Source organism: Morus notabilis, unplaced genomic scaffold, assembly GCF_000414095.1.
Source record: "Morus notabilis unplaced genomic scaffold, ASM41409v2 Scaffold399, whole genome shotgun sequence".
NCBI classification, from domain to species: Eukaryota; Viridiplantae; Streptophyta; class Magnoliopsida; order Rosales; family Moraceae; genus Morus; species Morus notabilis.
The window spans coordinates 374,343-400,308 of record NW_010366583.1 but is presented as its reverse complement, the minus strand read 5'-3'; the positions used below and the strand labels follow the sequence as shown (position 1 = coordinate 400,308).

The 25,966-nt window shown below is 36.1% G+C and overlaps 4 protein-coding genes across 6 annotated transcripts; 1 reads left to right on the top strand and 3 right to left on the bottom strand.

The window, feature by feature from the left end:
• Nucleotides 1-1,589: 1,589 nt before the first annotated feature.
• On the bottom strand, nt 1,590-5,418 carry LOC21396166 (AT-hook motif nuclear-localized protein 3). Its single transcript, XM_010110799.2, has 5 exons — nt 4,597-5,418; nt 3,504-3,571; nt 2,910-3,041; nt 2,598-2,759; nt 1,590-2,176 (listed from the first exon to the last, which is right to left on the bottom strand). The coding sequence occupies exons 1-5, from the start codon at nt 4,982-4,984 to the stop codon at nt 1,868-1,870; spliced, it is 1,059 nt and encodes a 352-aa protein (XP_010109101.1). The 5' UTR covers nt 4,985-5,418; the 3' UTR covers nt 1,590-1,867.
• A 1,554-nt stretch (nt 5,419-6,972) lies between these two features.
• On the bottom strand, nt 6,973-12,160 carry LOC21396165 (65-kDa microtubule-associated protein 3). 3 transcript variants are annotated; one of them, XM_024173901.1, is made up of 13 exons: nt 11,994-12,160; nt 11,165-11,265; nt 10,768-10,974; nt 9,932-10,180; nt 9,628-9,837; nt 9,382-9,537; nt 9,109-9,268; nt 8,874-9,025; nt 8,638-8,725; nt 8,483-8,556; nt 8,282-8,356; nt 7,874-8,129; nt 6,973-7,675 (listed from the first exon to the last, which is right to left on the bottom strand). In XM_024173901.1, the coding sequence occupies exons 2-13, from the start codon at nt 11,234-11,236 to the stop codon at nt 7,194-7,196; spliced, it is 2,181 nt and encodes a 726-aa protein (XP_024029669.1). In that variant the 5' UTR covers nt 11,237-11,265; nt 11,994-12,160; the 3' UTR covers nt 6,973-7,193. The 3 variants fall into 3 exon arrangements, with proteins under 3 accessions (XP_024029669.1, XP_024029668.1, XP_024029670.1); XM_024173900.1 differs by having other exon boundaries at nt 11,165-11,252; XM_024173902.1 differs by having other exon boundaries at nt 11,165-11,248.
• Nucleotides 12,161-13,448: 1,288 nt separating this feature from the next.
• On the bottom strand, nt 13,449-17,794 carry LOC21396164 (protein YLS7). The gene is made up of 4 exons (XM_010110797.2): nt 17,439-17,794; nt 16,220-17,176; nt 15,519-15,793; nt 13,449-14,548 (listed from the first exon to the last, which is right to left on the bottom strand). The coding sequence occupies exons 2-4, from the start codon at nt 16,962-16,964 to the stop codon at nt 13,739-13,741; spliced, it is 1,830 nt and encodes a 609-aa protein (XP_010109099.1). The 5' UTR covers nt 16,965-17,176; nt 17,439-17,794; the 3' UTR covers nt 13,449-13,738.
• Nucleotides 17,795-21,982: 4,188 nt separating this feature from the next.
• LOC21396163 (ATP-dependent Clp protease ATP-binding subunit CLPT1, chloroplastic) lies at nt 21,983-24,810 on the top strand. The gene is made up of 6 exons (XM_024173903.1): nt 21,983-22,355; nt 22,459-22,494; nt 22,613-22,722; nt 23,502-23,681; nt 24,214-24,341; nt 24,422-24,810. Exons 1-6 carry the CDS (start codon nt 22,126-22,128, stop codon nt 24,452-24,454), a joined length of 717 nt encoding a protein of 238 aa, XP_024029671.1. The 5' UTR covers nt 21,983-22,125; the 3' UTR covers nt 24,455-24,810.
• The last annotated feature ends 1,156 nt before the right edge of the window (nt 24,811-25,966 follow it).

Sequence of the window (25,966 nt, the reverse complement as noted above, 5' to 3'; positions counted from 1 at the left end):
TCACACATAAAACACATCACATAAATAGATATAAACCAAGAACTCGTCCTCTCAGCATCCCTCTCTCTCTCTTTCTCTCTCTTTCTCTCTCTCTCTAACACAGTTTCAGTTTCTCTCTCCACGACCATGTTTGAATTCAACTCCGCGGTGGAGTTGATAAGCCACGCCGTTTCAAACTCTCTGTTCGTCTTCTGTTTCTGCAACTTGATCATACTGATGATCCTCGTGGGCTCCAAAAAACCCAAACGACAACTAAGCCAAATTAGCCCTCTGTCGATGGTCAACGACAAACGAAGTGATGACGAGAAAAGTACTAAACGACAGTACGAGGAGAGAGACGACACCGGGGAAGACAGCAAAGTGATGATGATGATGATGATGATGAGTGGTCCGAAAGCAGAATCTGAAGATGACAGAGCCGCTAATGATAATGATGGAAATGTTGGGGATAAAGAGGAAGATGAGCTGAGAAAAAGGGTGGAGGATTTTATTGAAAAGGTCAACAAAGGATGGAAGGCAGAATTATTGAGGACTTCACATTTAGTCTAGACAGCCTTGGTCTACACTCTACAAGGTGGGTCATATGGACTTGGAATGATTTTTTTTTTCTTTTTTTCTTTTTCCTTTTTGCCCTTTATGTAATCCAACTGAAAGTTTTTTGTTTTTGTTTCTGTGAAACTGACTTGCGCTGTCAGATGACCCCCTGTTTTTGTAAATTGCAATCCCATACATAGAACACGCAAATTGTCTCAATTTAGTTTAAACCGTTAGTAGTTGGTACTTATTTTTGGGACTGTGGATTTGCAAATGGGAGTAAGGAGACAAAGATGTATATACAACTCAATTTTAAGTCGTTGGCGATCTCACCTGTTGAACAATTTCAATTTATATTAAGGGACTAGATTTTCTGTATAATTTTCGGTATTTCAACTGGTGTCTTATCGATTAAATTGTGTAATATTATCTCATAAAAAACACAAAAAAATTAATTAAAAAAAATTTAAAATTATTATAGAATATGACATAATATAATTAGATAGATATTACATGTAACACTAAAATTAGACGGAAGATATCTTGTGACAATTGCTAACTCTTTTAACAATCCAAGTAATATTTTTTACCAATATTTTCATGCTTTGGTAATTCTCTTGGGTTTCTTTTGACAAAGTACCGTTTTTTCTTTGAAAAATGTTACTCAGCATGATTGAACCCTAGCCCCAGCAGACACAAATTAGTGGGGCCCTCACAGGATCTCTCTATATATAGGACCTACCAGTTTGTGTCTGGGGGGATTGGGGGCCGTCAGGCTGAATAGAAATACTCGTTTTCTATCCCCTATGTTTTTGACTTGATTCTGCGTCTTAGACAAAGAAGAACCTTGAAAGAAAGGATACTTGCAAGTACGTGGAAGATATTGAAAAAAAAAAAAAAAAAATGATAGAAAGCTAGGAAAAATTCGAGCCCTTTTTAATTTAACCTGATCAAATCACTCATAACAAGAACAACATTCACTCAAATCAATCAATCGTACAGATACAAATCTCTTAATCAGACAACGATTATCTTTGTTTTTAGTACATCTAAAAATACTACAACAACAACACTAGAAATACATGATGACAACAGCCAGAAAAATAATCCTAAATGATTAGAGAGACAAAGAGTCCTACCTAATAACCTAACAAGAGAGAGAGAGAGAGAGAGAGAGTAGTACAATTCTGTGTTAAAAACCAACATGGGCGTTAAGGCTTTTGTTTCTTTGTTTGTCCTCCTTCAATTGCCAACGAGTCTAATATTGGTGGTCAGACATGGTTGAGGTGAGCCTAAAGTGTGTCATTGAGTCTGCGGAGAGCACCCAATAAGATCAGCAAGAAACCTCGCAATTCGATTGGCTGAGGCTTTTCGGTTCCTCTACCAGCAGAGATGAATTGCTGTTGTTATTCTCGGGAGCTGCATTCCTGAATCCCGGCGGGGGAGTCATGGAAGACGAGTTATTGTCCGCGTTGAAGGCAGCAGATGTTACAATGGGCTTCACTCCACCATATAACATCCTCGTTTCTTCACCAGAGACTGAGCTGATGATGGGAGGTGACATAGCTGATATAGGCTCAATCCTCTGCTTCTTGGGCTTCTGTTCTTGCTGGTGACCAGGAAGAAAACTGCCCACCACGACCTGAAAAGTACTCAAAAGTGTTTAGTAAGGCAAATCAAATAATCCTTCATATGTATATACAGTCATGTATGTTCCTCTTCAAGCAGATAAAATAGAATAAAATCTTTAAATTTTTTTTTTTAAAAATAGAGGTTATAAGCAGAGTAGTGCTCAAAAAATTATAAAAAAAAAAAAAAAGAGATTATTAGCAGAGGATCCCAACTTTTATCCAACTTTATAACACCAACTCATGTTGTTAGTGAATTGTCATTTTCTCATTGGCAGATGTAATTTTATATCAATTGACATGATAATTTTTAAAATTCTACCACTAGTAAAAGAATAACAACTCATATGGTATTAAAAAGTTCAAGCATTTTTCTTAGACACTCGATATAAGTGGTCGATTTTCAGTATTTTCATTCAAAGGAAATGATGAAACCTGAACAGGGCCAGCAGCAACCAAGAGACCAGCAAGTCCTCCTCCCACAACTCTACCATCTGGACCTGCCAAAGAAACGCTCATGCCGCCTGATCTGCTCTTTGTTCCCGCATTCTCAGTAGGCATATATGATCCAGATAGGGAAAGTATCTCGAAACGATCCTGTACAAAACAAGAGAGAAGATTTAACTAGAAATAACTGGAGATGGAGTAATTGGAATTAAACATAACAAGTTGCATGGAACCCAATTATATAATTAAGTAGATAAAATAAAATAAATAAATAACATTTTTATAGATCAAAATCCAGACCTCGTATGTTAAAGTACCCCCAGAAGAACTAGGCTGACGAAGGGTAACATTTGAAATGGTTCCATTTGCAGATAGTATGCAAATGGCCCGAGCTCCTTGTTGAGAGAAGGACATAACCTTCATCGTAACATCCTAAAAGAAACCACGAAGAATATCAGATACCAGTATATGCTCTATTATAAGAAATTACTATCTCACAAAAAAAAAAAAAAAAAGAATTCCCGAAACTTATCACTTGACAGAATACCTTGGCATCATGAAGCAATGCTTTCTTATAAGTCAAACGAAAATGAGAACTTGACAGTTATTGATTCAAAGTCAGCTTTATCTCACTCGAAAACTTGATGCCCAAACTATTATTTACATTTCAATTAGGTTATTTTAACCTTGTAAGCAAGTAACATTAAAAATCATAGCTTTTATCATTTTCTAAAAAGGAAAGAAAAAAACAAAAAACAAACAAACCAACAAAGTAACTCGAACTTAATCGGCTGTTACTCGAGCTAAGTACAGAGCATAACAGTCTATATATAGTTAACCCATGTTATCGGAACGCTTGTTTGTTTCATCTTCACATGAATCTAAATGGCATACCTCACCAGCATTAACAGTAAGCACATGAGGTGTGAAATTTGCACCGACGGAGTATGCAATTCCCTGGCCTACAAAAGGGAGAAAAAAAGAATATTCAAGTACTCGTCATCATACAAATAAGAATTAAGAACTAAACTTCAAAACTGGAATAATTGCACCCCATAAGCATATTAGAATTCCAAATATTTGCCCTAATATTTTGCTTACAAGTAAAGATATCTTAAACATTAAATGACACTGATGTTGATGTTTTTGTTGCATAAGATTACAAGATAATCCTGTCAAGAGTACTTAGTGATTACCGCTAGAACTGATAGCCTATATAATTCAGTGATTTATTTGACGAAAGCAAAATAATCTTTCTTCAAACAATTCTGACCAGAACGACAGAAACCATATGGGAATCATCGAACCTTGTGGTTTCACAGTTTCAGGGGTGAAAACGTCTTATTCAAGAGAAAGTCACTCAAAAAAAAAAAAAAAAGTACACAAAACAGGCTCAACTTGGTTTTAGAAACTACAACAAATTGACCCCCCTAATCCCATAATATCTTTCTTTTAACTCCTTTTTATCTCCCTTTCTTAACCAATTCCATTTAACTAGCTTTTCCACAGAGGTCAACAAATTTTAAGACCACTCCAAATCACCCAATTCCCCAGTCAGTGTCAGGTGTCACCCACTTTGCGGACTCCACATATAAGTTAAAAACAAACCCAAAAATCATTTCTCATTCTGTTTCAAACCAACCCCAGAATATTATTCTGGGCAGAAGATAAAGATTCCGACACATAACAGTAGAACTCAGTAAAAATCATCTTTTTTTTTTTATTACAGACCCACGATTGACATTAATTCCAGATCTGATAAGGAATCTAACGTACGGGTCCACGACGACCACACCAAATCCAGCAGACATTCTCTTTCTCCCTTGCCTTAAAACTGTAAAACTCACCAGAATTCAACCAAAATATCTCACTCAGACACACACCACAAAACACCCAAAAGTGAAAAATAGCAATGGGGTTATTGTGTTAAAACGTAACAGTTAGATTGATTAAAAAAATATATACGTTGGAAATTGGAAATAAATACCTGGGGTCTCGAAAACCTCGTACTTGTGGGACTTTTTGACGGAGTCAAGGGGGCGACCACGACCGCGTTTCCAAGAAGAGAACTCGCCGGTGAGGGGAATAGACGAGGAAATCGGCATTGGGGACAATGCTAAAGCGACAGTGCCGTCAGGGCCGTATTTCCGAGGACGGCCTCTCTTCTTCTTAAACTCCGTGCCAGGTGGCGCCGCTGCGGCTGTGACCGGTGACGGTGAGGCCGTCGTTTGGGCCGGAGCGGCGGCCATTGTGGGCCCGCCGAATTGGGCCGAGTTTTCGCTCCTTGGGGCGACCCTGTAGCTCTCTGGGACGTCCTCGCTGCTCGTCACAGTCACTGCTGCAACCCCAGAAGCTGAGCTCTCTTTCTCTTCCATAATTGTTTGTTACAAAAATTAAAATTCTCAGAAAATTAAAAAAAAAAAAATCACTCCAAAAGGTTGAGAACTAAAACTCCCTAAAACCCTAAAAATCTAGCCGTGGAAGATTTGAGCTTTGGGAGCTTAGAAACCCAGGAAAAAAAATGATCTTTTTGAGAAAAATGGTGAAAACAAAGAGGTGAGGAGTTTCTAATGAAATGAAGCTCGGAAGGAAGGAAAAGATTCGGAGAAAAAATTGGAAACCCTAGAAAGGTAAAACCTTTATTCTGAATGCTGAGATCAAACATCCAAAGCTGCAAATTGTGAGCCCAAAATCCGCCATTGCAGACATAAGCTGAGCTTGAGTGGAAAACTCTGAATTTTCAACGGAAAATTTTGAACAACTCCCAAGAATTACAAAGAAAAAATTTACAAATTCTGGGTGTGATTTCAGGAATACTTCCTAGTAATGTGAATTTAGGGTTTTGCAGGTAAAGAAGGAGAAATAAATAAAGTAGAAAAAAAGATTGAAAATAAAAATAAATCATTAAAAATATATAATTAAATATTGGTGAATTTAATTAACAATTAATATTTAATTGCAAAATTCAAAGTATAAATTTTGGTTTAGAAAATGGTTCACGTCCGTCTTGGAAATTTAATAAAAGTGAATTTAATAATAAATTGGGCAGTGATACTAAATGTGAGTATTTCTAAAATATGAAATTTCAGGAAAGAAAAAAAAATTTTTATTTAATTTAAATTGGTATTTCTTTATTTAAAGTTATATAAAGAATACATATTTCAAAGCTGTAAAGCAAATGTTGGAGCCATACCAATTTTCCAACTACTGACAAGTTCTTTGTCTTTTCAGTTAAATTAAAGTTGACCATAGAAATTTAATTCAAATGAAAATACCCCCTTAGTTTTAAGGTATCTACTGTTAATGCCACTGTAAACATATGCCCTAACCCAAAAAAAACAAAATAAATAAAATAATAAATAAATAAGAAAAAGCCATTTGCAACATCATGTAATTGCTAGATAACCAGAAAAGAATCTTGGCACAAAAAGAAAAAGGTTTTTGTGTAAACCACAAAAGGAAGCATCACTTGTTCCGCTTCTAAAACAGTGGGGACTGTTTTGACAATTTCGGACCCTCTGATCCAATGGGCAATTGCCTAAACCCAATAAACAAACAAATTTTACAAATAAAAAAAGGGGAAAAATTAAAAACAAGACAAGGGAACAAAATGGCAATCTGGGCCCTGACCCAGACCAGAGGTAAGGAACAATGTCCTTTTCTCTAAAATGTTTGCATTCCCCTTTCTTTTAGATTAGTCATTTAGTCTAGTTTCACATATCTTTGAAGAAAATTATGCAACCCCACAAATTTTTTTTCCTTTTCATTTTTCTGTGAAGATGACTCTTAGGTAGAAAAGAAAAAACGACAATGAAACAGACAGCACCTAACTACCTTAAGGATTAGGACTTATCAAACCATAATCCAAGGCTCTTGCTTCATAAATATGGTCGTTTCTCAACCCAAAAGAACAACGATCCTGTTTCTTGCAGAGGCCACTTGAGAGTTACAAGTTCGCAGTACACACCCAACTTACCAATTTCACACAAGGATTTCGTTTTTTCTTTATTTATGGCGATTTCAAAATTACACCCTTAAACTAATTAAGGAAAACGATATGGCCTTTATATATGCCAGCAACACTAATAAATTCTTCACCTAAAATTCTGCGATTTCGTATCCCTAAATACCAACTTCATCAGATTTCTAACAGCTAACAATATTTACACACAGTTAAAATATAAGCAGGATTCGAAATTTCACTATTGTCCAGGATTTGAAAGAATTTGGCATATTAATGTGAATACATTCACATCTAATAACCATAATATTCCTTGGTTTGAATAGTTAGTTGCTAAATAGGAAGACAACTAGGAAGTAAGTGAGAGAAGATGTTGGTCTTCTATTTTAAAAGGCAGTTCAGTTTAGCAAAAAAGACGTCACAATCAATTTGAAAGCATTAGAGGTCACCTTAATCAGTAGAAACACGCTCGGAAATGAAGTCCACGTTCACTGCTCGTAGACTATGCACATTAAATCCCAAACAAGCCAATTACAATTGACTTAACAATGAAAAATTCCCAAAAGAAAAAGAAAAAAATATCAGAAGGCAAAAACATGAAGCATACTGTTCCCAAAAGAATATCAGACTTGTATTGTTGGCTTCATGTGTGTTTTGGGAAGCACAAAACCAGCCCTTCTTTCCTCGAAAGAGTACTCGATTTCTTCAGGAATTTCTTCTACTATGTTGGAAGAATAAGGAATTGATTGAGGCGGCGGTGCTGGAGTCAAAACCATCTGCATCGGAACTGACACCGTTAATGGCGTGGTGGGCACAGGAATTGGCATCACCTTAGGTGTGAAGGACACATTATTCTCTTCTTCTATGACAGTAGTGGTAACTTTTGAAGGAGTTGTGAAAGGCATAGCAGAAGGTGTTTTCTCTACTGTGTCATTGTTGTGCGGTATGTTCAGATCTTCTGAAAAGTTTGTTATGTTGGTTTTCGATGATGATGTCGTTGAAGATATTGGTGAGAAAGGTTTCCGCTTCATTGGTGATTCCATTTCACGAGCTCCAAAAGAGTGGTTTCTCATGGGGATACCAGCAACATCCAAGCCTTTCCTACCTGCATAAACATTGAAAGAAAATCACAACACATGTATAAATATTTCCACATCTCCAAGCATGGTCTCACAGTTTCCAGAAACTTTTCCTCAAACATGGCCCCTTTTAGAAAATGAAAGAAACTTTGCATTTCATAAATTTTTGGTTAGACCTGAAATAATAAAACAGCAAAATAGTTATAATAGCTATAGCGAAGTACCAGTCGATAAACCTGTAAAGCTATCATCCACGTGGTGCTCATTTTGCTGTGCTCGGTCACTCTTCCGACTACTAGGACGGGAAGTAGCAGGTTTAGGAGTTTGAATCATAGCTCCTCCAATGGAGAGTCTTCTATTACTTGCCCCTCCAGTTGACATTCTAGGAGCTTTTTTCACACTCGGCTTGGAAGGACTTGGTTTTGACCCATAAAGTGCCTCTTGTTCAGCGATCAGCTGTCCCTGAAGTTTCTTCTGGTCCTGGAACAGAGATCAGAGTATAATCAAGTCACAGAAAGCTTCACGCTGGCCCAACACAGGTCCATGAATGAACGGGCAGAACAAAGGTTGGTGGGTATAGATTTTTTTTTTTTCCACAAAGCAAAAGACTTGGCAAAGAAACTTGACAGTACCCGCTGTCTGCGGCGTTCTTGCTCCTTCTCTTGTCGTAATATGGTATACTCTTCAAGCATAGAAAGAAGTCGAATCTACATAGCAGTAAAAGAAAAGGAAAATATTATTTAAGACTTAAGATTTTTAACAGATGAAAAGCATAGTGTAGAACTTTAACTGGGAACAAATTTTGAAGAGATTTTAGAAATAAAAGTACTTACGCCATCATATGTGAACTCAATGCCTTTATCCTTCTCCCACGCCACAGTTTTTGAAGCCAATGTGTCCACCATTGCTGGGAATAAGAACACAATTGTAAAACTGGAAATTTATTAGATTCAAAAACGCTATCAATCTGCATAGCCGCAGTTCTCACCTGGAAGTTTATTAACTAAAGCACGGGCTTTCTCGGCACGCTTGAGAGTAAGATGAGCTCCTCTTCCAGCATTGTATCGATTTTCATCCTGTACAACCACAAAAGGTGGCAATTTAAAAAAAAAAAAAAGAAAAAGAAAAAAGGGACATGAGTCCAAATATGTGTGTATACATATGTAGCAAAGGTTAAAAATAAGACGAAGACAACCAACGTGAAAGAATTATCTAAACACCAACCCTGTTATACTCCTCAAGCCAGCACTCCTCATCACATGCAGCCAGCCATTTCTCAACTTTTTCAAGTATTTCTTTCCTGCTAAAAGCTTCCTCTTTAACCTTAGCAATCTGAAGCTCAATTTGCTCAAGGATGAAAGCAGCATCCACAGCTCCTGCAAAGATAAAGAGATGCAGATATTCAAAAACCAATGCAAAGTAACGTTTGATAGTATGACAACACAATAATATTTAATACCAGATTCTAGAGCTTCAATGGCACATTCTAGTGCACTATCTGATTCCAGGACCATACGAGTCTTCCTGCAAATCTCCTCTAGCTCTGACCTCTTTTTAATAACGAGCTCTTTCATTTTGCTGGATTTGAACTCTTCCAACCGAGACACTTCAGCCTCAACCTACAGAAGACATTACTTCTTTAGTCCAAAAAGAAAGCCATTGTCCATTTTCTGTTGTCAACATGAGATAAAGGCTTTAATAGATTATAAAGGTGAAAATGTATAAAGCTTACATAATTAATGAAGTCAACAGAGAGTGTGTTGGGTTCAGTTATTTCATCTTCTGAAGCAGCTACGTTACAAGTAACATTCTGAAACATTTGTTGCTCTTCTATTGGTGTATCCATCAAGTTCCATAACTCCAACATACTAGTTGCAAGATCTTGTAGCTGCCAATATATAAAGAGGGTCACCAAGATAAACTAAAAAGGATAATAGATTACACAGACAGGAAACTGGAAACGTAGAACACTTTTTACCATCTGCATTCTCTTTATTTTAACCCCCCTCAACCTTTGTATTGCAGCAGCCAAAAGCTCAATTGTACCATTACTTAAATTATTAGATCCTTCAGAATCACCTAAACTTGGATGAACTTCACCAATAGTCTGCTTGAAATCCATACCAAGAACTAAGCAAAGTGAGTTTAATGTGCACAGATGATCCTGAACCTGCTTCAGTCGATCCATCTGCAAAACAAGAAAAACCAATACATATGTAAAGAGCTCTTACAAAACTCGGGATGCATAACAGGAAAATATTTAGATTAAAAAATAGCTTAACCTTCTCCTTTTGAAGTGCTTGAAGCTGTCTGTGCAATTCTTCAAGCTTTCTCAAGGATAGATCAGTTTCATCAACTGTGGTGGATGGAATGTATCCTGTGGATCCTTGTATCTCATTTGAAATATTCCGTATCTCCTCTAAGACATCCAGGAATTGATTTCTCCTTTCAGATTTCCTTTTTCGCATCTCCTCTAACTGTGGAAGAATTTTTTTGAGCTCTTCCTTCAAGTTTCCGGTACTCTGATCAGACTGCGATAATAACAGATACAAACATTTTCGCAATAAACGTTAATTTCTGATCAAATTTCAGATTAACAATAATAAGCATTCGTTTTCAAAAAAACAATTAATCTTTTGAAGCACGTGCAAGCCTCTCTACAGTGTTACACGCATTTTTCTGAATCAATTATAATTTTCACAATGAACCAAATAACAGAATACAAACATTTTCGTAATAAACGTTAATTTCTGATCAAATTTCAGATTAACAATAATAAGCACTCATTTTCAAAAAAACAATTAATCTTTTGAAGCATGTGCAAGCCTCTCTACAGTGTTACACGCATTTTTCTGAATCAATTATAATTTTCACAAGGAGCAGTTCCGTAATTGTCATTGGCACTCAAATAACATTAAAAAATGGGTTTTAACATTAATCGTTGTTGCAGGGATATATGGACCTTCTAATAAACCTAAGAACTAAACCTTGTTTCCACTGTCCAAGTGATTGCATGAGGGTGAAGGGTCTGTAGACTCTAAACAGCAAAATGAATACATTCACATCCAACAAAAGCCTCCTGGCCATTATCGAAATTATGTAGTTCCTAAGTCCTAACCTGCCTGATATGTACTGGTCGCTCCCCCATTGCAGAACAAATAGCTGCCAGTTCCGCTTCAGCATCAGCAATGGCTTGGCGTAACTGAGCTCTTAACCGGTTCGCCTGATCCACCTTTCTTCTATAAACTTCGAGACACTCTTGTTCAAGCTCAAGCAGCATTTTATCCCTATCAACATCGGACTCTCCGACTTCATTCCAAATTATCTGATTTTTTAAGGAAAGACAGAGCAAAATAAGTGGGAGAGCGAGACAACTTTTTGGAGTGAAAGAAGATTGGTAAAAATTTTAAGTGTAATCATTGAGTACAGATAAAACTAAGCTAAAAGGTTCAAGAAATGAAGTTATTGAGCAGATAATCTTGAGCTACCTATTATCTAAAACGCAAGAGAAAAACCTGAAGTTCATATAGGAGGGTTCCGCATGTTGTTTCTACTTGTTGAAGTGGATCGAGTTGGCGAGATGACATATTTGCGGAATTCTACCTGGCACAAAGGACTTCCATAGTAAAGATTATGCAGAAAAGGAACAAAGGAAACATGAGTAAAACGAAGAATAACTCTCGATTGATAAAACGTCAATCAGAAAGCAACATTTATTTAAAGTTGAAGAAGCATGTTATCCTGCAACATATCTATTTCTCTAGGTTGTTGTCATTTTCTACCATGAATGACAAGAAAATAGGAATATGTACCCCAGCAGAGAAATTTTTACCAGGAAGAAACGAAAATCCTTCTCAAGCCCTAGATTAACCCTAAATTTTGGGGGAAATCTAGTTAAATCGCTGATCCAGCAAGGAAAATAAGATTGTTTACAATCTTAGGTTTCTTTTTAACCCACATTTGGAGGAAAAGTCCGAATTAGCAAAATATCGAATGACTCCAAATAATCAAACTCAACAGGTAAAGCTTCGTTTTTGAAATTTTTGTTCCTCATAAATTCAGCTCAATGGAATTGATCTCATCATTGAGATCACGAGCAAAAAATCAACCCTAAGTACTACATTTGGTTGAGGAAGTTCAAAATTTTCTCGGAAAAAAAGGTAGAAAATCCAATAACCCCCAACATACAAAACCTTCCCCAATTAGTCTAAGCTTTTGCGTTCATAGGTTTCAAAAGAGGAAAAAATCTATAATTAGGAAACGCGATATTTTCCGTTGAGTTCTAGCATTTTTCTCGCGTACACAGAACAATGTAATCCAAAAAGGATCAGGAGACAAACAAACCTGTATGGATTTTCCTTTGCAGGTGTGAGTGATTCGGCGATTTTCCTGAGAAAGAGCGAATGTGGATTTTCTCGGAAAGTGAGAAGTAGAGAGAGTTTGAATTTTGATAAGGAAAGTAAAAGGTGCGAGTATTTTGGAGGCTAGAGATAGAGAGAGAAAGAAGTAGCCGTTTGAAAGAGAAAAGGGACCGTTGAAGAGCGCGTGGATTTGTTCTTTAATGATGTGAAACGAGATTTCAGATTTGATGTGGCTGTATGCGAATCCACCTTGATTTGAATTTCAAATTTTTTTTTTTTAAAGAGAGAGAGGCGACTGGGATTTTGTGTTGTGAATTTACGTTAGGACTTTAATTGGCTAATAAGATATAGACACGTCAGTAAATGAATAATGGGCCGGACCGAGAATGGGAAAATCCTTATACGACGTTGTTTTGAGTGTCGTTAGCGTTTTATTCTCAATTCCGTCGCGCACTTTTTTTATAAAAAAAAAAAAAAAAGTACCGTCTTTGCTACGTGCCCACCATGCATGCATCGTCAAAATTTAGAGATGGAAGTATGAACACGATCTTAACCTGGTTATAATTTTCTTTTTATAAGAGATGAGGCCCTTTTTTTTTTCATTGGAAGTATTAAAGAGCATTTTGTGTGGGCGTTTTCGAAAACCAACAATTTCTTTCATCATTGTTTTTTCTTTTCTTGATAATTAGGTTTCTCTCATTATTGTTGTGCAAAACTACAAAACGCTTGTTCCTTTCTGACGGAGATAGGAAATTACAAGTTATTGACGTTGGAGTGTGAGCAAGTCCGAAGGCAAAAAGAAACGGACGTACAGTTATGGACAAATATTCGGCGGCAAATTTGGCTAGAAGCTTCGTCCAACCAGGCCTCGTAATTTATAGCCAATCAAATTAATTTTGTTGAGCATAAATTTTCCATTCCTTTGAAGAAAACAAAAAAGCATAAATTTTCCAACTCTTTTTTTTTTTTTTTTTTTTTTTAAGGAATGAATTCTATTTTGTCACTAAGAGCCCCCTTTTTTTTCCATTTAACTTAAAAAAGATAAGCACTAAACGCACCAGAATTTTGACCACAAATCAAATGACTAAAGGGCCTTTTCTTAGAGCCCGTTTAGTTCGCTGATTCGAGTTTTTAATTCGAATTGAGATGTGATTTTATGTGAGAACTTTTTACTGTAGTAAAAAAGTTAAATGTAATTGTTTATGAGAGCTTTTTACTGTAACAAAACTCGAATTCTAAACTCGAATCAGCGAAATGAACGGAGCTCCAAGGTTCAAATTTGATGAATCTGAAAACCGTTGACTCCAAACTTACCAAATGGAAATATTATAGATCGTTTCATCATCATGGCATCCAAAGCCAATGACAGTGTTTCCAGGCAAACTCATTTAAATAGTAACAGAAAGATGGGACCAAATAGTGAAACTCAAAGAATAGATCTTCTTTATGAATAAACACGTGTAACATAGTTGGAAAAAAAAAATTCTGATGGTATACCTAGGTACGTAATGATTTCGATAATTGAGGTGAAACAGTTCCTATAATATAGAACTAGTAGCTAATCCGCCCATCTGTTATAGTAAATAATCACTCTACAAGTATTTTTAACTAAGCTTCCCTCCCAACTTTAGACGTGAATTAAATCTCACTAAAAAGTAAAGTTATACCTTCAAATTAGATCAGAGATACAACAATGAAGGTTGAAGCACAACGAAGCCAAAAAAAATCTCATGATGAGAAGCTCGTGGTGTTCTCGTACTCTCTTCTTATTATTTCAAGCACAAGTTCGTTCCAAGTATCTACTGGACCGGGCATGCACCAGTGTAAGCAATCCTGAGGTGGGGGCTTTCCATCAGGGCCACGTTTTGTGAGCTTATTCGGGTCCGTGTTTCTGTATGGGCCTGGATGCCCGTCGTGGCGGTACTCAAAGACTCTGGTGATGTCCATCAATCTCATCTTCGATTTGTTTTTCACCTTCTTGATTGCGCGGTTGAAACCAGTTACCTGTTTCTCATGCATTATGTTTGTGAAGCCATTTTCTACTATTTCACCAGCTGCAAGTGGCTTTGTTTTTCCAGTGCATGATCCACCTGTATTCCATTGCCCACCCTCGTAATGATCGGGCGAAAAGGAGCGTACGATGGCTAGCCCTGTGTAATTAGGATTCGTACCAAGAGCCGCAACGATTGTCTCAACAGAAATTCCAAATGCTTCAATGTTGTTTATCTTCATAGGTCGAGACTTGTCTGGCCACCACAACTGTCCTCCCACAATCTTATTGTTCAAAAGATAGACGGACTGCTTGGCAAACCAATGGCCAGAAGAAAGAACAATCACATCAAAGTTTGTGATGTGTTCCATGATGCTATCATCGGGGGCATCAAGGTGGAGCTTCACAACACCCTCTGGGGCAAAGTCAACCGCTTCAGATGTTTGCTTAACAAGCCACGAGGACCACATCCGGACAACCATTACTGATGTTGACCTGAAATAATACCGTTGCATTTTTTTATTCCCACGGTTTTTTGGCACTTCTACCTGAAAGGACAACGAGGATGCTCTTTAAACATCAAGCTATTTAGTTTAGTGTGAGTAAATGTCATGCAAATCAAAGGGAAGGTATATGGAAGTGAAATGTTGTGCAATCCAACGTAGCACTCCGTGGTTCGACCACACCAAAGCCCAGATCGGTCCTACTTGCATGCAATGCTTGAAACGTCAATTCATTAACAATAACAAGAAACTTTTGTAGTCTCATTAATAATAGGTATACTGGATATTTTTAGTTTCCAGGATAGCATATAACACGACCGAAAAGGTGCAAGCACAGCTTCGAATTACTTAAGATGCCAATTTAACATAACAGACCTGGGCTTTTAGAATATAGAAAACTATATTCCGTTTGACGTTCATACAACACTAAGTAAACACTACTACAGTAGGTTACTTCCACATGCGTTCATATAACATGAAAACAGTGAAGTCCGCTACTATGAAAGACAAAGTCAAGCAAAACAAAGCCTTAATTTTCAAACACAAATAAGAACTACATATAAAGAATTAGCCACTTTTCATGACAATTTTGGCTAACAATTAACTATCAAGCCTAACAATTCAAGCAAGTTGCAGGCCTCACAACAGGTATGATATAATAGTACAACATTTTTCTCTGATGGCCTGACGAGTCTTCTTTAAAATGACTAGTTACTTAAGGTATTGGAATGGAATGCATTAAGATACAAGAAAAGAAATGAATCGGCATATTAGGGCACCACATAAAGGAAACACAATACTGATCCTTGAAGAAAAGGAACAAAAAGCAAGTTAAACAGTTTTTCACATACTTGATACTTGATAGCAGAATATTACACTGGCAAGTACAGCTTTCAAAGGATCAAAGAATTAATAAACTAGGGCGTGATTAGCAATTTGGACCATAACGCACCAGCCCATCTGAAGCAAATTTATATTGTCATATCATTTAACCATACAAGAAGTTGATAATTACCTGCCAGAGCATGCACAGCAGGGATTCCATCTGGTTTCGAGCAACAGAATCACCAATAAATGCAATTGTTTTCCCTCTCATCAAGTCCAGAAATTTTCGACCATCAAAACGTGGGAGGTCACACTTTTCAGGCTTCCATCGCCAATTCTCATAGTCCTTGTCAGGCCTCCCATTTCCCTGGCAATTCTGCATCTGTGTCAGGATAGGGCAGGTATTGTTTGTGTATACTGGTCCCAAGGAATCAAAGATCCAGCTTCCCTGGTATAGATCACAACCTACATAACAGCCACCAAAAGACAAATGAAAACCTTAGAGAAAATATATGAAGAGGAAAGCAGCGCAGAAATAATTCGCACTAGATAGAGATATAATTACAACTCGCAAGACATGCCTTTTCAGGCTAAATTGAAGAAAAGGAGCATCTCAAGTTAAACAGAAATTCAGGCAAAAAGGGCATGTTCCTTGATTACTCTTTCGTGCTCAAATAGTTTTGGATCTTTTAAATGCAGAAGCTGGTATGATAATAAAAACTCAGCATATGAGAAAACTAAAATAAATCAATATCTAACATCGGTCATAAAAAGAGCAAATAAAAGGATATAAACAATAGAAGATGACATTTTCTAAAAATGAAAAATAAAAAAGAAGATGAAGATGAGTTTGAATAATCTAGTCCAAAAGATCAAAACTAGTAAGCATACCTGCATCAGTCCTGCTTGAGTTGCTCGGAAGAGGAGAATCATGAGAAAAGGCTGGCGCATCACCTGATTTGGAACCAAAGGAAGCTGCAACAGTATCGTTGGTTCCCATATCTAAAATACTAGAATTGTTAACGGAACCCATAGATATGGAGTTGCCAATTTGATCACTATCTGTAACGTTGGATAAATAACTACCATCCTTAACCCAATCTTCACGTGTCGAATCAGAAGACTGATCAGGAACAGGCGGTGCTAGATCTTTCATCTTCTCAACATCTGAAAGGGTTGATGGACTAGTTGAATTTAAGTAGGGGGGCACTTGAGAATTGGACTCGTGGGATAAATTCTTAAGAGTTACTTCAACGTTGACATCAATAGATGAACCGGTTGGACTGGTGGACACTTCTAAAGTAGAATCTGAAGGAAAATTTTCGCCAATTTCTTCCGGAGAAAGACCGGATGAACTCGTGGGAGCTTGTGAATTAGACTCAGATGAATCATTCTTATCTACATTGTGAAAAGTGACGGTTGGATTGCCTGAATAGCCTGAAAAATCCAGCTTTTGGGATCTATCAACACCGTAAAAATACCCACGAACCGTGGAACCAATTGGGTTTGACAATAGAATACATGAACCCAAAATTAAGAACACGGCCAATCCTCCCACAGAAAGCAAAATCCAGGAGAAAGTCCTTGGATATGCATTAATTGCTAAATAACCCTTGGAAGAAGAGGTCCAAGTCATGACTTTCCAAACTTAGAAAGTTTCTACTAATCCAGTGTGAAACATGGGACCTTCAAACCTAAATTACCTACCTAATACGAAAATCTCATAATCTTCGTATAACCGCAATTTCTATATAGAAATTCCCAAATTTAATTTTCTTTCCAAATCAAGAACCCGAAAATTCTATTTGCAGACGATTCTCAATCCAAGCTCCACCTCTTTCGGAGATCCTGAAAATACATTATAAGAATTTTACTTACTAATTCAGGTTACGAACTTCTTCCACAAAAATTTTGGTTATTAATTTAGAAAGTTTTAGCATTAAAAGCTCGCATGAATGCAACAAAAATAAACAGACACGTAGCAGAAACCAAGAATATTCAACATCAAAAAGCAATCTGAGAAATCACAATAAATTCCCATAAAAATACGCGCGAATTAACTCTTAGCTGCGATTATAAATGCATTTGAAAATTGTGAATCTACCATTACCAGGAAGGAACAGAAAAGCTCTGCGATCACCGAAAGCAGCACCAAACTCTTCCTGAAATCGTTTTTCCGTTTGTTTCCCGGGAAAATAGAAGGCGAAATCTGGAAAATGGGCGTGGAATTGCTTGATTTTCGTAAGAAAAACCGAGAATCGAACGGGTTTCTGTGTCTGCTCGGCAACCGATTATGGAAATACGTGAAGATCTCGGATCAGGAAGAACTTGTTGGTTTTAAAAGAACAAGAAAAAAAGAGGGTTTTATTACTTTAATTTAACATAAATTAAAAATAAACTAGTGTATTTATCAAACAAGAAAAGTATCTATTTATGCAAGAGTAATTTGCGGAGAGGAGAACTTCGATCTTGTTTCTTCTTGAGTTCATTTATGCTTCGAATTGATGATTGGTAGAATTACTATAATACCCTTAAATCAGTGATGGAGGAAGGGTACGGCCATACCGTTGTAGGGACCATATGTAGGGCCCAGTCGTCACATTCAAGCGCTGGATCCGCCGTACACGTCCTCATGACGATAATATTAAAATAATTGTTGTAATACTTTTTAGTATTCCTTTTTCGTATAATTTCTCTCGATCATCTTTTGGTTGAGAAAATTTTTAGATGTCAATGCCCATTTATGTCAACCGAATGGTATAAGATGGAGTGGGTTGGTTTAGGAACTAATCCAATAACTAAGCGGGATTTAAATGCTTTGAGGATAATGTTTTTATAACGGAAAGTTTAACAAAATACCAAATTGTCGCAAATTATCACATTTTATAAGGAAATTCAACTCTAGACATTAAACAGATTCACCAATAAAGGGTCCGTTCGGTTCGTTAATTCGAGTTTTTAATTCAAGTTGAAATATGATGTTGTGTGAGAGTTTTTGATTGTAGCAAAAAAGTTAGATGTTATTGTTTATGAGAACTTTTTATTGTAGCAAAACTCGAATTCTAAACTCAAATCAGTGAAAAGAACAATACCAAATATGCATGAAGCACAAGTGCGAACACAAGTGTCGAGACCCAATAGAAAAATACCCACTTGACATTAACAAAATTGAGCGCGACCAAACCTCGTTAATAAGAACCATTACAGTCGATGGATAAAACCAGTCGATCGAGATCAAATCCCTAATATTGAGAACACGAGCAACATGACTTATGAACCAATATAGGTGTAAACAAACACACACACCGCTAATAGCCAATTCAAACGGGTGGGACATATAACGAAATCGGAAAGTGAGGAAACCAACTCCATTATACAATACATAAACTTAGCAAAAACAATGTCTTTATTAAAATTAACGAAACCTAAAAAAATCTTCAGCAATATAGGAATAGATGCCGACAACAAGCCAACAACCATTATGCGAAAGCTAAAGAAATTGGATCTGAGCAAAGCTATCACAACAGAAGCGTAGTCGCCACCAACAAAGCTAAACGCAAAAACAACCCGAATGATGCCCTTGTGCCACATATCCATCAGCAACATCCTGCTCCTCACCAGATCTATGCCTCCATCGCTAATGGACTGTGCCCATCAACCACCAAGCTAAACGCAAAAACAACCCGAATGATGCCCTTGTGCCACATATCCATCGGCAACATCCTGCTCCTCACCAGATCTATGCCTCCATCGCTAATGGACTGTGCCCATCAACCACCGACCACACCCGCGTGACCTCAGCCATCGTCTCAAGGGCCAAGAGTGGCGACCAAATAGTGGATATGCCAGACTCTGGTGCTAAGAAGAGATCTCAATCTCAAAACCCTAGCCGCCTCACGAGAGAGAAAGAGAGACATACTAAAATAAATCTTTCCGATGATAATGTTTTCTGTTGGGTTAATTTTAAATTTGAAATATCTCAATTTTAGAGCATCTCTAATGCAATGCTATAATGGATATGTCAATTGCAAATTTAGCATTTGAGGCAAAAAAAATACTCTCTAATGTAATGTTATTTGTTGTGCTAAATTTTTCATATGCTATACTTTGTGGTAAATTTCTCACCAAATATAGCATATGAAAATTTGACATTTGATTGTTATTAGTTGAAATGTTTACTTTTTTTTATGTAATCATTATAACTTTTACATTTTTTAATTATTTAAAAATAAAAGTTTACTTTTGCAACTTTCATATCTTAATGATTATAAGAAAAAAAATAGATTTAGCATTTTAAATAACATTTTGCATTGAAATAAAAGTAAAAATAACATATCATATCACACTTTTTAATGCTAAATATATAATTAGAATTAGCATTTATATTGGAGATGACCTTAGTTGATGTGTAAATTTTATAACATTTTTAATGAGATAGATCATGTGACCATCTAGTAGAGGAAAATATAGTAAATTGAAAATAATATACTTTAAATTATAAATATATATAGGTCTTGTTCACTTCGCTGATTCGAGTTTAGAATTTGAGTTGAGATGTGACTTTATGTGAGAGCTTTTTACTGTAGCAAAAAAGTTAGATGTGATTGTTTGTGAGAGCTTTTTACTGTAGAAAAACTTAAATTCTAAACGCGAATCAGCGAAGTGAACGGGGCCATAGTACACATGATTTTTCTTCTAATTCTATGCCTTTCTTTCTTTTTCTCTTTTTTTATTATAAAAAATTAAGGTATTATTATCGCACTCTGTGTTTTCTCCTCTCTTTTTTCTTTCTTTCTTTCTTCTTTTTTTTTTTTTTTTTTTGTGGTAATTCATGTATTATTATTGCACTTTTATATTGCCATTTACTAATTAATCACTGAATCCACGCGTAATAATAAAACTAACTACATGTTTTGTGGTTGGTGGAATAATTGATATCCAAACTTTATATAATTAAATTAACGGCGGCGCAAATGTTGACATCGGTGAGATGACAAACCAGACAATGAAGCACGCCTTATCACATTCTCAAGTGCACGTTGTTTTACTTTTACTAAAAGGAAAAAAAAAAAAAAAAAAAAAAAAGTGCACGTTTATGGGGAGTAGGTTTTTCACTTCATATTGGATAATTATTGGAGAATAAAAGAACGTTGGGATTAGGTTAAGATTACTGTCTTCGGCACCTCACAACCTTGATTATAGTTCCAAAGTCTGCATATATCATATCAAACCTACTATGGGAGTAACAAAAGGTAAAATGCCATATTAGGAAGATGATAGATTGTGACGGCACAATTGTAACTCATCTAACTCCGGCATTTAATTTCTCACTACCTGATTGATAACAAATGCCCTAATTAACTTGTAGGAGCTTAGTGATAAACCATTTATTCAAAAAAAATTTTTTTGTTAGGACGGTTAATCAAACCTCCATCCCACCCAAAACCATGCATCTATCTTCCCACCCGCCTACATTATCACTCGTTTTTTATGACGGATTTTGTATCTATTCTCGTTCTTTGACGGGCTTTAAAAATTTTTAATGCCAGTTTGAGCCGTCTACTTGTTAATTATTTTTTCTTTATATGTATTTTTTTAACTCAATTCATTCTCTCTTTTTTAGATCTATTAGATTAAAGTTCCAAGCTTGTTACAAAATTGAAAAAAAATAAAAGGGAAGATAGGGTCACAAGATTAACTCAAAGTAAGGATTGTACTCACCTACTGAACCCGCTACATTATTGAGTAAGAAAGCTACTCTCGAGTGCAATGTGACTCCTTGTGCTAAGTTTGTTATTAGCATATAATGAATTTGACATTTGATTGTTAAACTTATTAGTATATAATGAATTTGACATTTGATTGTTAAACTTATTAGCATATAATGAATTTGACATTTGATTGTTATCGATTTATATGTTTACCTTTTCATTTACCATTACAACATTTGCATTTTTGAGTGATTTTAAAATTAAAAGTTTACTTCCAATAAAAAAAGAACTAAGAGTTTACTTCTACAATTTCTAAAACTTAATAATTATGACAAAAATAGACTTAACATTTGAAATAATATTATTCATTGAAGTACAAATGAAAATAACATACTATTTCTGTCATAATCACATTTTTTTTTATGCAAGCATGCAATTAGCATTAGAATTTGCACTGTAACTGGTATTAAAAGAATAAAATAAAAAATAAAAACAGAAATTATAGTAAATAATAAATTTATGAAACTAAATTAAGAAAATGATAGATTTTAAAATATTTAAAACAAATAGAGATTTTTTATCACGTAAGTTTTTTATTTACAACAAGTAAAGATTGTTTGCGATATTTTTACCACGTTAATTTTCTTTTTATGATAGCTAAATTTTTATTAAGTAAATTTATACAATTATTTACTTCAAATAATTTTAAAATCTACTATTTTTTTCCTGAATTTTAAAATGTACTATTTTCTTTAATTTATTCTATTTACTTCATTCTCAATATATTGTTGCTATATCCTCGCTTTTTAGGTTTTCGTTCAAGGCTTGAGCTTGCTAGGCCCTTATCCAGCCCATGTTTTCAAAAAGTAACGGGCTTAAAGACAAGGCCAGTAGAACGGCTCGAAACGAATAATCGGCCTAACCCAACTGGTGTCTCTCCTCAGTCCTCAGAAGCTGCTGTTGGCTTTGCCTGCCCTCTCTCGCAGAAGTCGCGAACGGTCTACCGAGCTTATATCCACTTTTGTAAGAGCTCCAAAAACCCGCCAACAAAACCTTTCTAGGGTTGCTTGTAATTGAAGCTTGGTTATGGCGTCCCATACTCTCTCAGCCATCGTAATCCCGCTTTCGGCCTTGCAACCTTCTCAGGGAAACTACAGTAGTGCTTCTTCTCCTCTGCTTCCATGGCGTCTCCACCCGACCAATCTCTCGACCTCCTGTGTCGGCCGCCAACTCTTGATTCGGCCCACGAATTTCAAGAATTTAGCTTCAAAGCGCCGCCCCGCCATTGCCACGGTGCTTTTCAGCCTCCCAACTGCGTAAGTCTGTGCATGTATGTAATTTGTTGCTTCCGATTTCGCGAGAATTCCATTGATTTTTCTGTGAGAATGATTTGTTGTGGATTCTTATTTTTGTTTCCAGGAAAACGGATAGGGCTTCTAACGAGAAAATCCCAAAGTGAGTTTTTTGGTTCATTTTTACTGTTGATTTGTATGGATTTTCGTGGTGTGCGATTCTTTTTTGACTTGTGAGTGATATTTTTTTGTTTGATTTGGTTTCGGGAGAATCTTATTAGCTGGTCCGCGAGGGCAATAAAGTCGTTTGCCATGGCGGAATTAGAAGCGAGGAAGCTAAAGTACCCGAATACCGGTACCGAGGCGCTTCTGATGGGGATTTTGGTTGAGGGTTAGTAATCTTGGCCTGTTTCAAGCTTGTTTGTTTTGAATGTTGTGTTGGAACTCTAGTTGTAAACTACCTTTTGATTTTTGTTATTAATTTATTCTGTGAGGATGGGTTCTCCTAACAAATACCTTGTCTATCGTGGACTCAAATTGAACCCTTTATGATTGAACAAAATCCAGAAACTTAAATCTGGAGCTTGAAGAAGCTATAGATTGGTTTATAGTTTTGTTTACCCGATATCACTGATCTATTATATCGTCCTTTTTGAGAGTTGGTGATTAAAATGTTTCATTCTTATCAGGGGGAAAACATTAGTAAGGAAGTTGTTTGCTTAAATTTGTTTTGTTAATGATTTTGATGTGTACTTTAGAGGGGAAAGCTTGCCCATTTTGAAGTTAGCATTTTCTTTGGGAATTACTTTTTGATTCGTGGTTCCGTTGTTTGTTAATAATTCCGGGTTCAAGTCAATTTATTGAGTTTTGCTATGAATTATACATCTGGGATTGGGAACCTTCAACTTCAATATGCACTAGTGTGATATTTACATTTTAAAGCTTTATTTTCATTCCCATTTTATTTAATTCGAACACTTCTTCGATTTGAAATAAGCACAATAAATTACTAATTGAAAAAAACAAGTGTTCTTGAAGAACTATGGAGTAAGAACTTAGCTGGTGGCGTTTCAATGCGTTCCATTCCATTTGCTTTGCTGCTCCACCAAAGTTTTCTTTAATATTCTCTTTCCATAGTTGTATAACTTGGATTCACTACTTTCTCCTTAGGAACAAGTGTAGCTGCAAAGTTTCTAAGAGCTAATGGAATCACACTTTTCAAGGTGCGAGAAGAAACTGTAAATTTACTTGGGAAATCTGACTTGTACTTTTTCAGCCCTGAGCATCCTCCATTGACTGAACCAGCTCAGAGAGCCCTTGATTGGGCTGTTGATCAGAAATTAAAGTCAGGTACCTTTTTTTTTTCCTTCAATATTTCTATGATCTAATCTAAAAGAACGTAATGCTAATGATAAATTTGTATGTTCTCTTTGAAGATTGTTTCCACTGGTTCTCCTTTAGGCTAAGCTCACACTTTCCACTCGAGTCCTTATTCATATTCAGAAGTGTGCATATGAGATTTGGTTTAATGATAATTGCGCCTTTGTAATGGTCATGCATTATGTCTGTCTTAAACGTCCCCATAAATTATGGTAACTTGAATGGGTTTTGGCTGTTGGAGTTATAAAGTAGGATAAGAAAGATTTGATGTAACCATAATAGAAACTGGCGTCTAACTTCTGAGCCAATCATTTAAATTTAGTTATTAAAACTTCTGTATGAAAATTTCCACCATGGGACATCATTACTCCAAATCACCTGTAAAGCCCTTGTTCAATGCTTTAATTTGGATCTAACTATTAAAATTGATGACGCCTTTGTTTCACCGTGTTAAATTTATTCATTCCTTTTCGTTCTATTGACATAATCCCGAATAATACAGGTGAGAGTGGTGAAATAACAACAGCGCACCTGCTTCTTGGGATTTGGTCTGAAAAGGAATCAGCTGGTCACAAGATATTGGCATCTCTTGGTTTTAATGATGAGAAAGCAAAAGAACTTGCCAAATCTGTAAGTTATAAGGTTCTAGTTTTCTCATTGAGTAGCTTATTATCTTTAGCAGCTTTAATTTTGATTCTTGCTTTATGCAGACGGACAAGGACTATGTTATGAACTATAAATAGGCAACGTAGAGATCAAATAACCTCTTGAAAAAAATGCTACTTGTTTCTGGTGGATTAAACCTTCTCCGACACAGTTTTCTAAAGACATTTTGAGGAAGTTGCTCAGATGGGTGTATTTCAGACTTCGATACCAAATGCGTCGAAAAAATATTTGGACAAGTTGACATCCGGGCTCTCTTCGGAGGAAGTTTGTGAAATTCAGATCTTCAAAAAGCATAAACGAGATTATTGTTTTTAGCTTCTGAAATATCATGCTAGTTCACTTGTTTCTCTTTTCTTCTCGCATAGTGGCCGCGTTGTTTCCCTGGGAGTTGTATTGACATTTTCAGGAAACAAAGGAAAGGATAATTTCTTTCTGCATTCTCCAAACCGTAGAATATGATCCTTCACTACTAATGGAGGCTGCTGATACATTTTAAGCTGCTTTTGGATGAAAAAAGTAATGGTCTGGAATACGACAGCACAATATTCACCTGTTTTTTTATATTGTCATGACTCGTGAATAGCCATATAATTATTGTTGGTAAGTTTGTTTACATCTCAAGAAATCCCAATGACGCGCCATTTCTAAGCACTAAACCACATTGAAATTGAGACCCAAAATAAATGAATAAGTAAATAAAAGCGAGAGCGACACCGTTTTGTGGGCAACTCGGCATACAGATTAGAGAGTTACAGACGTGATAAACGACTTGGTCGTTCATTGACTTTTTTGGGGGTGTGTCGTTCTTTTTATTTTAAAAAACTTGAGCAAGGGTATTTTTTTTGGTGGAATATATGGTAAAAAATATGGTTTTGGTGTACTCATTTCCAAATAGAGATTTGACACGGGGTCTTTGTTGAACTATACTACGTAAACGATATGTCGTTTTCAGTGGGCAAGAACACGTGTTTCAGCTGATTTGTTCCAAACCTCTCACTTTCTTTTTTCTCTATTCTAGCGTCTAGATAAATGTATAAAGCGTATAAATGTGGAGCGTAATTTACCCAGGGATAAGTTTATGATTTTGCCGACATTTCTTTTCCATGAAATTGACAGAATTTCAATGCACAGACTCATATGTTGTTTTACTTGTAGAGAAAACTAATCGACGCAATTATCGACGCAATTATTAGACAAACGTCCTAGTTGTTTAATTAACCGAAAGTATCTTTTTTCTTTTCTCTCTAAATTATGAATGACATTTGGCTTCTTAGAGTTTAAACTACACACAATATTAATATGTTATTTAAGGTACCAATTCGAATTTAGAATTCGAGTTTTACTATAGTAAAAAACTCTTAAAAATAATCACATCTAACTTTTTTACTATAATAAAAAATTCTCACATAAAATCATATCTCAACTCAAATTTTAACCTCTGAATACGAAAATTAAACCGGCCTTCCAAAAAACACCGTTTTTACAGGGATGGCAACATATTTCTGACACAACGACATGCTGTTTCATATAAACGTCATCCAACTAGGGGACAAGAAAACGACATCTGACATCTGCAGTGAAAGCGACAT

What these genes read in the sequence shown, in the direction of transcription:
- LOC21396166 (XM_010110799.2), bottom strand. Translation starts at nt 4,984, where the DNA reads ATGGAAGAGAAAGAGAGCTCAGCTTCTGGGGTTGCAGCAGTGACTGTG. An exon ending in GGGGTACTTTAACATACGAG is followed by an intron (nt 2,760 to 2,909) that starts GTCTGGATTTTG and finishes TGTTTTGTACAG; the next exon opens with GATCGTTTCGAGATACTTTC. An exon ending in TTGCTGCTGGCCCTGTTCAG is followed by an intron (nt 2,177 to 2,597) that starts GTTTCATCATTT and finishes AGTACTTTTCAG; the next exon opens with GTCGTGGTGGGCAGTTTTCT.
- LOC21396165 (XM_024173901.1), bottom strand. Translation starts at nt 11,236, where the DNA reads ATGTCATCTCGCCAACTCGATCCACTTCAACAAGTAGAAACAACATGC. An exon ending in CATTGAAGCTCTAGAATCTG is followed by an intron (nt 9,026 to 9,108) that starts GTATTAAATATT and finishes TTATCTTTGCAG; the next exon opens with GAGCTGTGGATGCTGCTTTC. An exon ending in CTTTACAGGTTTATCGACTG is followed by an intron (nt 7,676 to 7,873) that starts GTACTTCGCTAT and finishes ATGTTTATGCAG; the next exon opens with GTAGGAAAGGCTTGGATGTT.
- LOC21396163 (XM_024173903.1), top strand. Translation starts at nt 22,126, where the DNA reads ATGGCGTCCCATACTCTCTCAGCCATCGTAATCCCGCTTTCGGCCTTG. An exon ending in GATGGGGATTTTGGTTGAGG is followed by an intron (nt 22,723 to 23,501) that starts GTTAGTAATCTT and finishes CTTTCTCCTTAG; the next exon opens with GAACAAGTGTAGCTGCAAAG. An exon ending in CAAAAGAACTTGCCAAATCT is followed by an intron (nt 24,342 to 24,421) that starts GTAAGTTATAAG and finishes TGCTTTATGCAG; the next exon opens with ACGGACAAGGACTATGTTAT.
- LOC21396164 (XM_010110797.2), bottom strand. Translation starts at nt 16,964, where the DNA reads ATGACTTGGACCTCTTCTTCCAAGGGTTATTTAGCAATTAATGCATAT. An exon ending in CTCAAGCAGGACTGATGCAG is followed by an intron (nt 15,794 to 16,219) that starts GTATGCTTACTA and finishes GCTGTTATGTAG; the next exon opens with GTTGTGATCTATACCAGGGA. An exon ending in TGCTGTGCATGCTCTGGCAG is followed by an intron (nt 14,549 to 15,518) that starts GTAATTATCAAC and finishes TTGTCCTTTCAG; the next exon opens with GTAGAAGTGCCAAAAAACCG.